At 35.7% G+C, this 16344-nt stretch overlaps 1 protein-coding gene across 1 annotated transcript in view; it reads right to left on the bottom strand.

Moving 5' to 3' along the window:
• KATNAL1 (katanin catalytic subunit A1 like 1) overlaps positions 1-5666 on the bottom strand; it is a 60770-nt gene extending 55104 nt beyond the window's left edge. The window contains exon 1 of the mRNA XM_044666107.1: positions 5490-5666. Within this exon, the coding sequence (XP_044522042.1) occupies positions 5490-5651 (162 nt within the window). The 5' untranslated portion in view covers positions 5652-5666. The remainder of the gene's footprint in view (positions 1-5489) is intronic.
• Positions 5667-16344: the final 10678 nt, after the last annotated feature.

Here is a 16344-nt window from a genome sequence, read left to right as displayed (position 1 = left end):
GCAGTCCAAGAGCTACAGTCCCAATCCAAACTCCTTCAAACCAAAAATTCAGGATGAAGACCCCTTGCACAGGAAGTTCATCATCTTTTATAGTCCTTTTTTTCACATCACTTCCTGTCCCTTCCTCCACTTTACAGGGACCAATTGCAGTCTTTAAATTTGCTTAGCACTGCCCAAAGGGTGGTCAATCACTTCTGGCATTGTCACCCACTTTAGTAAGTGGCTTGTGGACTTCCCCTACTTAGTGTTAAGTAGAGGTGCCCACACTTTTGGTTGATTAAATTTAAAAGTAGGCAAGGGGAGTCAATCCCATCTTCATATTCCCATTAAGGACATAAACAGTTTAACCTTTGATGTTTTTTTTATTTCTCTTTTCTATTTACCTTTATATAATTCTCTTGAGTCTTGTATTTGGGAATCAAATTTTCCAATTAGCTCTGACCTTTTCACCAAGAATGTTTGAAAGTCCACTATTTCATTGAATACCCATTTTTCCCCTGAAGGATTATGCTTAGTTTTGCTGGGTAAGTGATTCTTAAAGTCCTAGCACCTTTACCCTCTGGAATATCATATTCCAGGCCCTCTGATCCTTTAATGTAGCAGCTGCTAAGTCTTGGGTTATACTGGCTCTTAACTTCACAATATTTGAATTATTTCTTTTTGGCTGCAATATTTTCTCCTTGACCTGGGAGTTTTGGAATTTGGCTACAATATTCCTAGGAGTTATCCTTTAGGGATCTCTTTTAGGAGGTGATCAGTGGACTCTTTCAATTTCTATTTTATCTTCTGGTTCTATCAGGGCAGTTTTCCTTGATAACTTCTTGAAAGATCATGTCTCAAATCTTTTTTTGATCATGGCTTTCAGATAGTCAAATAATTCTTAAATTATCTTTCCTGGATTTGTTTTTCAAGTCAGTTGTTTTTCTCATTAGATATTTCACATTTTCTTCTCTTTTTTCATTCTCTTGACTTTGATTATTTTTTTATGTCTCATGGAGTTATTAGATTCCACTTGCTGTGTAAATAGAATTAGCTCGATCCCATTAATAGTCAAAAATCTACTCAACCCAGGCGTGCTAATGATGTCACTCTCACCTCCCTTAGTGGGGAGGGGAGACGAGTTACCCACACGTGACAATAAGTAACAAATCAAGAATAAAGGACTGCCCTTTGGGCAGTCCAAATCAATGTAGAAACTGCCATTTGTACATTTGAATTAGAGGTGGACCACAGGAAGTGATGAAAGACACTATCTCTTTAAGTAAGTGAGTGAACTTCCTGTGGGGGCAGTTGCCGTCTCGAACTGGAAGAAGAAGCATCTCCTGAGACCACAGACAGATTACGCTCTATATTGTCACGTGGGTAAGTTAGGCTGACTTCCTTGGCCTAGCTGGGCCAATTCTAAACTCTGCCTATCTGGCTGTTGGGCCTTGTGGCTTACAGCTTCATTTATTAAGCTTTGTAACCTTCTTCTCTCTCCGTCCAGGCCTTTGGCCTGGACTAGCCTCTCCTTTTTCTCTTTATTCCTACTTTTACCTACCGATTGTAAATAAACTCTTCAACTTGATGCTGACTTGGGTCTGATTTAATTACGGAATCAACCTACATTGTTGATTCCTGGTGGCCACATATTTTTAATATATATCTATAAATACCTAAATTTTCCCTCTTACATTGCCAAATCTAATTTTTAAGACATGATTTTCTTGAGTGAACTTTTTACCTCCTTTTCCATTGGGCCAATTCTACTTTGTAAAGAGTTCTTTTCCTCAGTAAATTTTTGTACCTCTTTTTCCAAAGGGCCAATTCTGTCTTTCAAGAAGTTTTTCTATTTGGTGCATTTTTTAATATCTTTTTCCATTTGGCCAATTTTGCTTTTTAATGTGTTGTTCTCTTCTTTGGATTTTTTTGCCTTTTTTACCAATTGACCTATTCTGTTTTTTTAAGGTATTAACTTCTTTAATATTATTATGTGTGTACCTCCTTTACAAAGCTGTTGACTTTTTTCATGATTTTCCTCTTTTATTCTCATTTCTTTTCCCAATTTTTCTTCTACCTCTAATATTTGATTTTTAAAATCCTTTTTGAGCTCCATTAATTCTTTTGGGACTTAAGACTAATATTCTTCTTGGAGGCTTTGAATGTAACAATATTGTCTTTATTGTCTTCTTCTCAGTTTGAGTCCACCCTGTCACTAAAAGAACTTTCTATGTTGAGTTCTTGTTTGTTTGTTTGTTTGCTCATTTTCCTGCTTTTCTTTTAGTTTAAAAAATGGTTAAAGTTGCTTCTGTTACTGTGGTGAAGGGTGAACACTGTTCCAAGCATCAGGATCTTTGAACAGTTGCATTCAGAGCTGGCACTGAGAATCCATCTGCTTTCAGTTCTTTCAAGGTGGTCTGATGTAAGAGCAGTATGTTTAATACTCTCCCAGCCTGTGAGTAACCCCCAGCACTCTTTTACCCCTTGGAACTGTGACCAGGATCCACTGCTCCCCTGTGGCTGCAAGTGTTACTGTATGCTGGTGTTCCTCCTCACCTTGCAATTGTGCCATAAGACTGTGCGCTGGTTTTGCATATAAGCAACGCAACAAGAGTTTTATACCCAGAGGAAGTAAGGATACCCTGTAATCTTCTGAGCTATTGTCCAACTGTGGTAGAGAGTTCTGGAAGCCTTGGCTACTATTTCCGCAGCAACCAAGGCCTGTTGCCTCAGTGGGACCTGCCCCCTCATGCTGCACTCTACCTCCACCTGTTGTACTAGATTCCTCATGCATGTCATCTAAGATGTTTTATGCTGAAAAATTACTTTACGTTTTATCCTGCTCCAGAATTCATTTTGAAATATTATATCATAGTTTTTTGGAGGGTAATTTGGTAGAAATTAGATAAGTCCCTGTACCTTCTCCATCACCTTGACTCTGTCCTCCTCTAGACAGTTATTTTCAAGAGTTTGACTGAGATACTAGATACAAAAGAATATCTTGAGGGAACAGTCAAGTTTAATGAAGGCTGGTTTCTTTTTAAGATTATGGGGATAGAGAAATGACAGAAGCTCTAGTTGTCTGGAAAAGTCAACAGGAGATGGGAACAAGGACACGAGAGGTTGACCTTGGCCAAAAGGGCTACCTCATTGTCAGAGATGGGGAAAAAAGAGAGTACAGGAGGTTATAGGAGAAGTGAAGGCAAAAGACAAAATTTGAAATGGCTTCTTTGGAGAATAAGATAAGGAATCAATTAGAGAAGGAATAAATGACTGAATTGCTGCAATTAAGATTCAGTTGAAATTAAGAGAACATAAATTTATAATGTACCAAATCAGCATGGGTATGTGGCTTCCTCCAGTTCTGTTAAGCCATATATGGGTGGGAGCAAAGAATACATGAATAATAGTAATAATCTAGGCCTGAAGTTTGGCAAGGGATGAATGGCAATAGGGCACAGGTGAGATTCAAGAGTAGAAGACAACACAATGCCTGATTTTAGCCATCCTGGTTCACATTTCACCTTCAACGTATTGGTCAAAGCTTAAGAAAATCTATTCTAATCTACCCAGACCTTCCCAAACTCTAAAATTGACTCCTTATCCATGGACTCCAAAGCTACTTTCTTTTTTGTTCAACCCTGTTCCAATTCACCTTTCTCTGTTGGACTAGACCCAATGGAAGCTACTCAAACTCTTGCCGCCCTTCTTGTTCTGACTGGTCTCATGAAACTGATTTTATAAAACAAATCTTATAGCAAGCCCAGCCCTTGGAAAAATAATCAACTCTTCTACCTACCCCAGGCAAGCCTCATACTACAAGGCTTGGGTCAAAAAGCCTTACCCTAGTTGTTTATTTACCTTATTTCATGGCTACCATCTTGTAATAACTAACTTGCTGAGTCATATATTGGCTTTCCCTTAGTTTCCCCTTACTGGATACTCAATTCACAGACAAACACAAAAATTTCATGGACATGTCAAAATATGCCTAATTAAGCCAACTTTTAAAAAAACGAGAAATAAGATGATATGGGGCAGGTAGGTGAAGCAGTGGATAGAGTGCTGGGCCTGGAATCACAAAGACTCATCTTCCTGGGTTCAACTAGCTCTGTGAACTGGGGCAAGTCACTGAACTTTGAATGTCTCAATAAAATGAGCTAGAGAAAGAAATGGCAAACCACTCCAATATATCTTTGCCAAGAACATCCCAAATGGGGTAACAAAGAGTGGAACATGACTGGGAACACTACTGAATAACAATAACTCTTTCAAAATGATAAAAGGGCCACTTTACCAAACAATAAATATTATTCAGATAAAGTACTCAAAGTATAAGCAATAGAAATCTAATTTGACTAAAACTTCTCCAACCAAAATAATTTGACCTAAAAAAGTACTACCATAACTTGGAAAATAAACCAAATTTATTGAAGCTCAATTCAAAGCATCCATTTCTGCCAAATGGAAAATTTTGAATTAAAGCTTGAAAGTCATATTATTTTAATGGAAAATGTTTTAAAACTCTTGACATTGTTCTTTTAACTTTAAAAGGTTTTAAAAGAGTTGGTGGAAAAATTAATTACCAAATTTTGATTAATTTTGTACTATTGTACAATCAACAGACAAAAACAAATTGACTGCAATTCCTTTATTAGATTACTGTCTCATTCACTATATTTGTACAAAATCTTTCACAAGACAAGAAAAATTTCTTAAGGGATAAGTCTCATAAAAATTGCATTGTCACTGCATTTACTGCATCTGTGATATGGATTTTTTTGGTAGCAGTTACCTTTTTTTGGAAAAGGGAAGAAGGTAAACTTGTTATATATTAAAGGAACAAAAGTTAAAATAAAATAATTATTTTAAAAGCCAATTAACTAAATGTCTTATGTTTCCTTTTAAAATCACAAAACAAGGGGCAGCTGGGTAGCTCAGTGGATTGAGTCAGGCCTAGAGACAGGAGGTCCTTGGTTCAAATCCGGCCTCAGACACTTCCTGGCTGTGTAACCCTGGGCAAGTCACTTGACCCCCATTGCCCACCCTTACCACTCTTCCACCTAGGAGCCAATACACAGAAGTTAAGGGTTTAAAAAAAATTATTTTAATAAATAAATAAAATAAAATGTCAAAACAATATTTCCTAATTAAACCCATCTATGAGAATTATTTGGGCAATATAATACCACCAATTCTGATGTTGCAGGTGAAAATAATTTTTAATAGTATATATTTCCAAAATACACAATCAATCACAATTAAGCCAATTAAAACAAGGAAAAATAAGAAGAAAAGAAAGTAAATTCAATTGGAACCAAAAATTTCTCAAATATGTCTCGTGAAAATTTATTATCGCAAATAGCAACTAATTAGCAATGACTTGGATATTGTGAAGAAATTCAAGGGACATCTAAAAAATAATTTTAAATTTTTATATGTATACCAACTTTACATAAAACATTAAAATTTTTAAATTAAAGTCTACAATGTAGAAAAGATTATCAAACCTGTTGCCATTTGCCTTTGACAGCTGGGTCTCTAACTGACTGACAATGTCTCTGAATTTGCTGTATTACCCCCTGATAATATACCATTGAAGAGTCATAATTTCCAAGAAGTGCATATTCTCTCCCCTTCTTTGCATTGTCACAAATCTCGGCCAAATTCATCTTTTTCCACAGATCTGAAACAAACCAAAAAATCATATGAGAAAGACTTTAATGATGAAATTTTTCCTTAATTTCTATTATTGATTGTAAGCAACTTAAAATTTAAAACCCAATCAATATCTCACACCCTATTCCAAGATAAATTCAGAACAACTAAATGACTTAAATGTAAAGAGGGAAATTATAAGTAAATTAAATGAGCATAGAATAGTATACCTGTCAGATCTATGGGAAAGGAAAGAATTTAAGACCAAGCAAGAGGCAGAGAATACTACAAAATTGAAAATGAATAATTTTGATTACATTAAAATAAAAAGGTTTTGCGCAAACAAACCAATGCAACCAAGATTAGAAGGGAGGCAACAAATCAAGAAAAAATCTTTGTAACAAAAACCTCTGACAAAGGTCTCGTTTCTCAAATTTATAAGGAGCTAAATCAATTGTACAAAAAATCAAGTCATTCCCCAATTGATAAATGGGCAAGGGACATGAATAGGCAGTTTTCAGATACAGAAATCAAAACTATCAATAAACACATGAAAAAGTATCCTAAATCTCTCATAACTAAAGAAATGCAAATCAAAACAACTCTGAGGTACCACCTCACACCTAGCAGATTGACCAATATGACAGTAAAGGAAAACAATAAATTATGGAGGGGATGTGGCAAAATTGGGACACTAGTGCATTGCTGGTGGAGTTGTGAATGAATCAACCATTCTGGATGGCAATTTGGAATTATGCACAAAGGGCTTTAAAAGACTTCTTGCCCTTTGATCCAGCCATACCACTGCTGGGTTTATACCCCAAAGAGATAATAAGGAAAAAACATGTACAAAAAATATTTATAACCATATTTATAGTGGCAAAAAAATTGGAAAATGAAGGTGTCCACTGATTAAGAAATGGCTGAACCAATTGTGGTATCTGATGGTGATAGAGTATTATTATGCTGAAAGGAATGATGAACTGGAAGATTCCATGCGAACTGGAAAGACCTCCAAGAATTGATGTAGAGTGAGAGGGACAGGACCAGGAGAACATTGTATGCAGAGATATTTGTTATGGCACAATCAAATGTGACAGATTTTTCTACTAGTAGCAATGAAACGATCCAGGACAATCCTAAGGAACTTATAAGAAAGAACACTATCCACATCAAAAGAAAGAACTGTGGGTGTAGAAATGCAGAAAAAAAACATATGATGGATCACATGATTCAATGGGTATGTGATTGAGGATTTTTATTTTAAATGATCACTCTATTGCAAATAGTAATAATATAGAAGTAGAATTGCTCATCAGCTCCAGGAGTGGGGAGGAAGGGGGTAGAGAAAGAAGATGAATCATGTAACCATGGAAAAATATTCTTAATTAATTTAAAATTAAAAAAATAAAAATTTGAAACCCAAATATGTATTTTCCTCTCCTGGAAGTTATGTGCATGCATCTTATTATTAAGAACAAATAGTATTTCCCTTCTTTTAAAAAATGTTTTAGTTTTTAAAAAACTTTAATTCTAAACTTAAAAGATACCAAATAATATGAACAGAAAAAAGGGGATTGTATGTACTATGTAGACTACAATGACTTGCTTTTATTAATAAATTCTAAAGTCTTAATAAATCAATATATAACTTTCAAAATTGTCCTGCTTGTATGTGAGTCCTTTTGGCTATTCCTTTGCACTCTTCTAAATTTAAACAAACAAACAAAAAGAATGCTTAAAGATTTTTTCTTTTTTTTTTTCTGCTACTTCATCATTCATTAGTCTTCTCTCCCTCTCACCCTACCCTCAACTGGGAAAAAAAAAAAAAAAGCACCTTTACTAAAAATGCATAGTCAAGCAAAACAAATCCACACACTGGCTATTTCCTTAAGTTCACTACCTCTCTGTCAAGAAATGGATAGCATGCTTCATCATCAGTCCTATGGAATTGTGACTGGTCACTGTAATAATCAAAACTCAAGGTTACTTCTCTTTACAAAATTATTGTCATTGTAAATTGTTTTATTGGTTTTGCTCACTTCATTCTACATCAGTCCAAGTCTTTTTCCCTTGACACCATCTCTTCTATCATTTCTTATTTCACAATAATATTCCATCATATTCACATAACGCAATATGTATAGCCATCTGCAATTGATGGGTACCTCTTTAGTTTCCAGATCTTTGTTCTTAACAAGAACAAAAGCTGATACAAATAGTTTTATTTCTTTTTCCTCTTTCTTTAATCTTTTTGGGGGTTGAAACTGACTATAACTGGGTCAAAAAGTTAACACAGTTTAGTGGTCAGTGGGAAAGAATGCTTTCTAGAATAGCTGGACTAACTCACAGCTTCCTTAACAGTAAATTAGTGTACTTATTTTCCTGCAGTTTCTCTAAAAATGTCATTTTAACTTGTCATCTTTGTCAATCTGATGGGTATGTAGTGGAACTTCAGGGTTGTTTTAATTTGCATTTCTCAAATTATCAATGATTTTAAGAAATTTTCATATATTTATATTTCATGAATATTGATATTGGGTTTTTTTCTTTAGAAAACTGCCTGTTCATATTATTTGGCATTGGAGACATCTCTTGTTTTTATAAATCTCTAATCAGTTCCTTATATGACTTGTTTATGAGACCTTTCTCAGAGCAACTTACTACAAACAAAGATTTTCCCCCATTGCAATGCTTTTGTGCAAAAACTTTTAAATTTTAAGTTAAAAAATTGTGCATTTAACCTCTGTGAAGCTCTGCTAAAAGTATTTTCTTCTTTGCTCTCCTAATTTGTTTGTGATGAGGTCTTTTGTAGCAAAGTTATGTATCTAATGGGAGTCTATTTATATATGCTGTGTGAGAGAGTGGTCTTTATCTAAATTCTACCAGATTGATTTCCAGGGTCCTGAGAAGTTTTTGTCCTTACAATTACATTGTAAGATCAGTAACTCCAAAGGCACTCAAAGACTCTTCTGGCTCTTTCTTTGGCCAAGACCACAAAAGACATCATCAATGTGCCATGTAGTCTTTTCAGCTATTCGAATAATTGAATAACATCTTGTATTGATACAGCTAAACTGTATTGATAATCTTTTAGTTATTAAGCTATTGACTAGTGGTTGATAGAGGGCTGGAAGCTGTAATGAGGTATATTAAAACTTGTATTAAATATATTAATTCTAGTAGGGACAATTGTAATGGGGTAAATTAAAACTGGTATAATAAATGATATGAATATAATTGCTCTGACTACGTTGGTATTGAGTATTAATAGCTTTGATTGCCCAGCTGTATTAATAAACTGTCATGGTCAACTATTTGCAGACAGTGATTTGAAAGCCTGAGGCAGTCTAATACAACTAATTTACTTACTCTATGAGGAGAAGCAGGGCAGGAGATAGGATTTAGAAATAGGATATGAATCTCTTAACCTTAACACTATGATTTCTACATAAAACCAAAAACCCCCCAATTGCTTCTCACTAAGCATCTTCTTGTTCACCAAGGTGAACCTGCACTTACTATTCTCACTATCTAACTTATTCTAATTTATAAATCTTCTCAAAGAAATTTATGGAACTCCAACAGTCAATTTTCTCTTCACTAAAATGCAGCTCCCCTGTCTCCCTCAGTCACAGAAGACAAGCCTCTGACCATTGAAACTGAACTTACTCCTCAGCACCCCTGTGGCTCAGAAAGGTAAAACCCAAGTAAAAAACAAAACAAAACAAAAAAAAAAACCTCTTTTTGGTTTAATATGTATCTCAGTATTTTTCTTATCTCTCAAATAAGCAGTCTAAAGTAACAACAAATCTTCTTTCTGTCAGAGAAATATTCAGCCTCTTCAGAGAAAGTTCAAAACAGGCCTAAAATTTAGGATAAATTATACATTAAAATTAGAGTTAGAGCCTAATTAGGGTCTTGGAATTCTATCTGATGTTTCTATATGTGGTGTGCCTAAATTGATTTGCTGATTAACCTCTATTTTTAACCAGTACCAAAGAGTGCTGATTATTATGTGGCTCTAGAGCAGCGATTCCCAAAGTGGGCGCTACCACCCCCTGGTGGGTGCTGCAGCGATCCAGAGGAGCGGTGATGGCCACACTTTTTTTTGTATTACATTCTATTCTGAGTTCAATAAATAGTTTCATAATTTCCAGGGGGTGCTAAGTAATATTTTTTCTGGTAAAGGGGCGGTAGGCAAAAAAGTTTGGGAACCACTGCTCTAGAGTATATTTTGAGATCAAGTACTGCTAATTCACCATGTTTCAAACTTTTCATTACTTTCCTTGAGATTCTTGCCCTTTTGTTCTTAGAGATGATTTTTCATTGTTTTTTTTTTCTAGCTGCATAAAGAAATTGTTTGATAATGTGATCTGTATAGCACCACACAAGTAAATTAATTATTGGCATATTTATTATATTGATACAGCTTATTTATGAGCAAAAATACTTCTCCAATAATTTGTGTCTTTATTTCTGTAAAGAATATTGTGTAATTGTAGTCATATAGTTCCTGTGTGTGTCTAAGCAGACAGACCCCCAAGTTTTATATAATCTGTATTTTAAATAGAATTTTTCTTTCTCTGTCTGTTGGGTTTTATTGGTCACACACACAAATGTTGGTGACATTTCTTTTCTGCAACTTTAGGGTGGTTGTTTCTATTCACTTTTTGTGACTCTCTTTGTTTTCTCTAGATAGACCAGGGGTTCCCAAACTTTTTTGGCTTACTGTCCCCTTTCCAGAAAAAATATTACTTGGCGCCTGCCCCCTCCCCCGGAAATTATGAAACTATTTATTGAACTCAGAACAGAATGTAAAACAAAAAAAAAGTGTGGCCATCATCGCCTCCCTGGATAGCTGCAGCACCCACTAGGGGGCGGTAGCACCCACTTTGGGAATCACTGAGACCATCATATCATACAAAAGGTGAGTTTCACTTTCTCTTTACCCTCAATTCCTTATTCTTATCATATGGATAGAACTAATAAGAATGGTTTACCATTTACCCTCTTCTTGAGAGGAAAAGCCTCTAGCCTTTCTCCCATTACTAAAAGTATTAGATCTTGAATCTATATAAATGCTAGTTATAATAAGGAAAATGTCCATCTATTCTAACATTTTTAACAAAAATAAATGTTGTTTTTTTCAACTTCCATCAATGTAATCATTTTAAAAATATTTTGTTATGAATGAGGTCTATTATTTTTATTTTCCTTACATTGAAATAACTGAATCCCCTGTATAAATCCAAGTTGGCATGTATAATCTCTTAAATATTCTGTTAAGCTTTCTTTGCTAATATTTTATTTTAATATTTTGAGACAAGTTCATTAGGAATATTAGTCCATAGCTTTATTTCTCTGGTTAGTTTCTTTCTAATTTTAGTATCAAGGCCATATTTGTATCACAGAAGAATTTTTCCCCATTTTGCAAACAATTTATATAATACTAGAATTAATTATGCTTTGACTGTTTGGAAGAATTTGCTTATAAATCCAGTTAGTACTGGAGATTTTTCCCCCCCTCTGGACATTCATTTATGACTTGTTCAATAGCTTTTTCTGAGATTGCATTATTTAAATTCTCAATTTCCCATTCTGTTAATCTAGGCAAAGGATAACAGATGACTACCTAAGTACTACACTTGCACCAATGAGATATTTAAAAAGACTTTAAAAAATGCCTTAGTTGGAGTATCTATGGAAAGACAGTTGCAAGAACTTGACAGAATTAGAAGCAATAGATAAACTGTTGTCTAAAGTATGAGGGAGGGGCAGCTGGGTAGCTCAGTGGATTGAGAGTCAGGCCTAGAGACAGGAGGAGGTCGTAGGTTCAAATCCAGCCTCAGACACTTCCTGGCTGTGTGACCCTGGACAAGTCACTTGACCCCCATTGCCCACCCTTACCACTCTTCCATCTATGAGCCAATAAAAAGAAGTTAAGGGTTTAAATAAATAAATGAATGAATGAATGAATGAATGAATGAACGAACGAACAAATAAATGAATGAATGAATAAATAAATAAATAAATGAAGTATGAGGGGGTATTCCCACATTAAGACCAAAAATTAGTATAAGATAAGGATTAAATTATATTTTCTCACTTACATTCATTATAATTTTCAAAGACGAGTTCCCACTAAAAACATATGATCCCAACATTTAACAAAACAAAATCATATATTACAATAATAACACATTAATATAGAGTTTTAAGGTTTACAGAGTATTTTCTTCAAATGATCCTGTGAAACAGTATTCTCCCCATTTTAGAGATAAAGAAAATCAGAAGTATATTTGTTAAGTGATTTGGTCACAAAGTCCATCAGGGTAACCTGACAATGAAAATGCTGTACCTGGAGGGAGTTGTATAATGCCACTATGGGAAGGTGGGCCCAGTGGATTGAGAGCCAGGCTTAAAGATGGGAGGTCCTGGGTTCAAAAGTGACCTCAGACACTTCCTAGCTGTGTGATCCTGGACAAGTCACTTAACTCTTACTGTCCAGTGTTTACTGCTCTTCTGCATTGGAACCAATATGCAGCATTGGTTCTAAGATGGAAGGTAAGGGTTTAAAACAAACAAACAAACAAAAAAAAACTATGGGAAAAGCTATCAGAACTGGCAGTAACAGAGCTATAAATTGTCTTGGTGATACGTGCTGTCTACATGTGTACTTCTCTACTGTTGTAGTCTATATACATATAACCTCTCTTCTCTCTGACATTGTATTTGTGGAAAAGAGCACCCCAGATCTGTGCGGATATATTTTGTTTTTACTGATGATGCCATGCCAAATGACTAAATCCCTTTGCTTTGAGCTGTGTCAATTTGCTATTAAAATGGAATGGGGAGGGGCAGCTGGGTAGCTCAGTGGATTGAGAGTCAGGCCTAGAGATGGGAAGTCCTAGGTTCAAATCTGGCCTCAGACACTTCCCAGCTGTGTGTCCCTGGGCAAGTCACTTGACCCCCATTGCCCACCCTTACCATTCTTCCACCTAGGAGCCAATACACAGAAGTTAAGGGAGTTCTAAGAGTATACCCAACAAAGTACCTTGAACCTGGAGGTCACCATCTCCCAGGGGACCTAACCTACAAATTGGAAGGGAGGGGCTTAGCCCAGAAGGGACATTTCATCTGTGAATGTGTTGTATTCCCTAGTAGAACATAAGCTTCTAGGAAATAAAAGGAAATATCTCATTTTTGTATTTCTATTCCTACTTGCTGGTACATAGTAAGCATTTAATAAATGACTATGGATTGACTGAAGTTGCAAAGCAATACTAGATTTATTTAGGCATAATGTAAGCAAGAGCTTCTCATTATAAAATCTCATTGATGGGCAGCTAGGTGGCTCAGTAAATAGAGAGAAAGGCCAGGATTCAGGAAGTCCTGGGTTCAAATCTGATATCAGACACTTCCTACCTGTGTGTCTCTGGGAAAGTCACTTAACTCCAATTGCCTAGCTCTTACCATTCTTCTGGCTTGGAACCAATACTTAGATTTGATTCTAAGACAGAAGGTAAAGGGGCTTTAAAAATCTAATTGCATAGCAATCTGGCAACTATAATAAAAGTAACTAAAATAGTCATATCATTTGGCCCACTAACTGTTGGGACTATATTCTGAACTTCTTATTAAAAACAAAGACAAACATGAAATCCTGATGAAGATTTTCATGGAATGATTGAAAGGCTATGATATTTTATTGTTATAAATTTATTAAATATAAATAGTTAGAAATTTAATTGGTTATAGTGATGTTTAATAGTTTCTATAAAAAATACTTTAAAAGGATAAGAATAAGTAAAATAAAAAATAAATAAAATGTAATTAAGTAACAAAGTTAACAAGACAAAAGTTAACTTGTAGACAACAGTGGGAAAAACTCTGGATCTGAATTCAGGGACCTTGGGTTCAAATATGACCTTTAACATTTATTGCCTGGGTAGTCTAGGCATATCACTTAATTTCCCTAGATCTCAATTTCTTCTACAAAATAAGTTGGACTAGATGGCTTCTGATGTCCCTTCTATTTCTAAATCTATGGTCCTTTGATTCTAACCTCAAAGAGAGAAACTGGAATGCCATGTATGAGAAAGTAAGAAAAACAATGTGATTAAACATAGAATGCCTAAAAACAGATAATATGCAATAAGCCTGAAAAAAGGTAGGCATGGAACAATACTGTGAAAGGCTATAAATGTTAAGTTTATATTTCACTCAAAGGGAATAGGAAGCTAAAGAAGCTTCTTGAAGGAAGATCACTTTGATGGGGCTTGGTTTCAAGAGGGGAAAGATTTAAGTCAGGAAGATTAATTTAAGTATCTATTACATTCACCTAATTGAAAGGCATGAAGACCTGAATTAAGATGGCTGTGGTCTATGGAGAATGAGGTGCCTAGGAAGGAACAGTCAGACACAGAATCAAGAAAGGTCAACTGTTTACCATCTAACATTGTAAAAACTAGAAAAGCAGTCCTGTCTGAATAGAAGCTCTTTGTATTTAAAATATATAGTTGTACAAATCCTTAAGGTTTTAAGTGTAGGCAATCATTGGTAACACTAATTATGCATTCATTTCCCCAGCAGGCTTTGTTTTCTAACTGAGCTGGACCAGCATCAAAAGGTACAGTGGCTGCACCTGTGGTACTCTCCTGAGCTCTGAGATCTAGCCCAAAGGCAAACCTTCAGTCCTTGGGCACAGCCATCCGGTTCTCCCCAAATCTCTCCTTCTCCAGAATAAACATCCTTAGTTAATTTAACTGATCCTCTTACAGAATGTCTTCAAGTCTTTGATAGTTACCATCCTTTGGATGTGGTCTATTTTGGAAGTGGTCCTTCCCAAAAAATGTAGTACTTATAATCAGACATGATACTCAAGGTACTGTAAGAATTCTCTTCCTTTATTCTGACCACTCTGCCTCTATTAAAGCATCCTAAAATCATGTTTGATTTTTTTGGCTAACATGTCACTGTTCACTCTAGACTGTTGTTACCGTTTGGTCATTTCAGTTGTGTCCAACTTTTTGTGACCCCATTTGGAATTTTCTTGGCAAAGAGCCTGGAGTGGTTTGCTTTTTCCCTCTCCAGTTCATTTTATAGATGAGGTAACTGAGGCAAACGGGGTTAAGTGATTTGTCCAGGGTCACGCAGCTGGTGTCTAAGGCCAGATTTGACTCCATTTCCTCTGCTATATAACAGGGATAATACTACTTCCCAGTACTGTTTGTAAGCCTTAAAGAGCTATAAAAAGCTAACTCCTAATGTTAATATAAAAAATTTTTTCAGAACCACACATTACTAAAATCCTTTTAGCAGTATCTAACAATTTTTTTTTAAATCATGGCAAAGACCTACTGAGTATACTTATAAATGAACTTACTTATACAAATATTTAATATTTTCCTAATCTCTACAGCACAGCTATATTATTTATTTAGTCTGCAAAAACATGTTTGCTTATTTGTGAATTCACACACACCTTACAAAAAAAAGCAGTGTGATACAGTAAATAGAACTGATTTCAAAGCTAAGAAGTTCTTAGCTCAAGTCTTAATTCTGACCCACTGACTGACTGTGAAACCTAGAGTAAGTCATTTAACTTCCAATGTTACAGGGAGCTCTTTAAGACAATAAATTGCAGAGAAGGTGATAACTTGCATTGACAAGGGAAGTTCCTCCTGGGAGTTCCATATGCCAATAAAATCACAGATCTATTATCACTATCCTAGACTCCCTAAAAAAATATTTTAAGACCCTCGGAGGACCATGGTACATACTAGATTTCTGAGGAGGGGAATGATATGAATAGTCCTATACGTTAGGAAGATAATTTTGAGAAACAAATGTATAAAGGATGACAAGTGAGACCATTTAGGAAGTTAATCAGAATATCTTAGGCCCAAAGAAATAAAGATTTGAACTAGGGTGACTGGAGTAGAAAAAGAAAGAACAGGACAGATATTAAGGGAAGATGAATATATATATATATAGTTGAAATTCTTAACCTGGATGCCTAAGAGGAATAAAAAGATTTGGGAGGTGGTAGGGACTTCAATGGATATCTAGTCCAAAATGACAGGAATAATCTGCAGTAAAACAAACCTGGCAGGTGGTCACCCAGCTTCCACTTGAAGATCTATAAAGAAGAGAACCCAACACTTCTCTACACCACCCATTCCAATTTGGGATAGCTCTAACTGGTAATTTTTGACTAAAGCAAACCTAAATCTCCCTCTTTGCAACTTCCAACCTTCCTGGTTCTACCCTCTAGAACCTATGGCATGCTTCGGGGTAAGGGGTGGGGGATGGGGGGGGATAGGTGCTCCCTTCCCCCCCCCCCAAGATCTGCCCCTCTGCCCAGCAGCCCAATAGGAACACTTCCTCTCCTCCCTCTCCTGTCTGGGGCAAGGCAGGGGTTCACATACAGCATGAGGGTTGCAGTTTGGGCACTCGGTTTCTAAAAGGTTTGCCATCACTGCTCTAGGGCAAACTAAGTAAGTACAGGCACTCTTCCATAGGACAATCCTTAATTACTCAAGGAAAATTGTAATAATGGATGAGTCTTCTCTCCAGGAAAAACTTCCCCAGTCCTTTCAACCAATGCTCATTTGACATGAGCTCAAGGCCCTCATCATCCTAGTGGTTTTCCTCTGGACTCTTTCCAGTTTTTCACATCTTTTTTAAACTGTGAGGTTCAAA

The sequence above is a fragment of the Gracilinanus agilis genome, chromosome 3 (assembly GCF_016433145.1).
Source record: "Gracilinanus agilis isolate LMUSP501 chromosome 3, AgileGrace, whole genome shotgun sequence".
Lineage (NCBI taxonomy): Eukaryota > Metazoa > Chordata > Mammalia > Didelphimorphia > Didelphidae > Gracilinanus > Gracilinanus agilis.
This window is presented reverse-complemented; position numbering and strand designations above follow the sequence as displayed.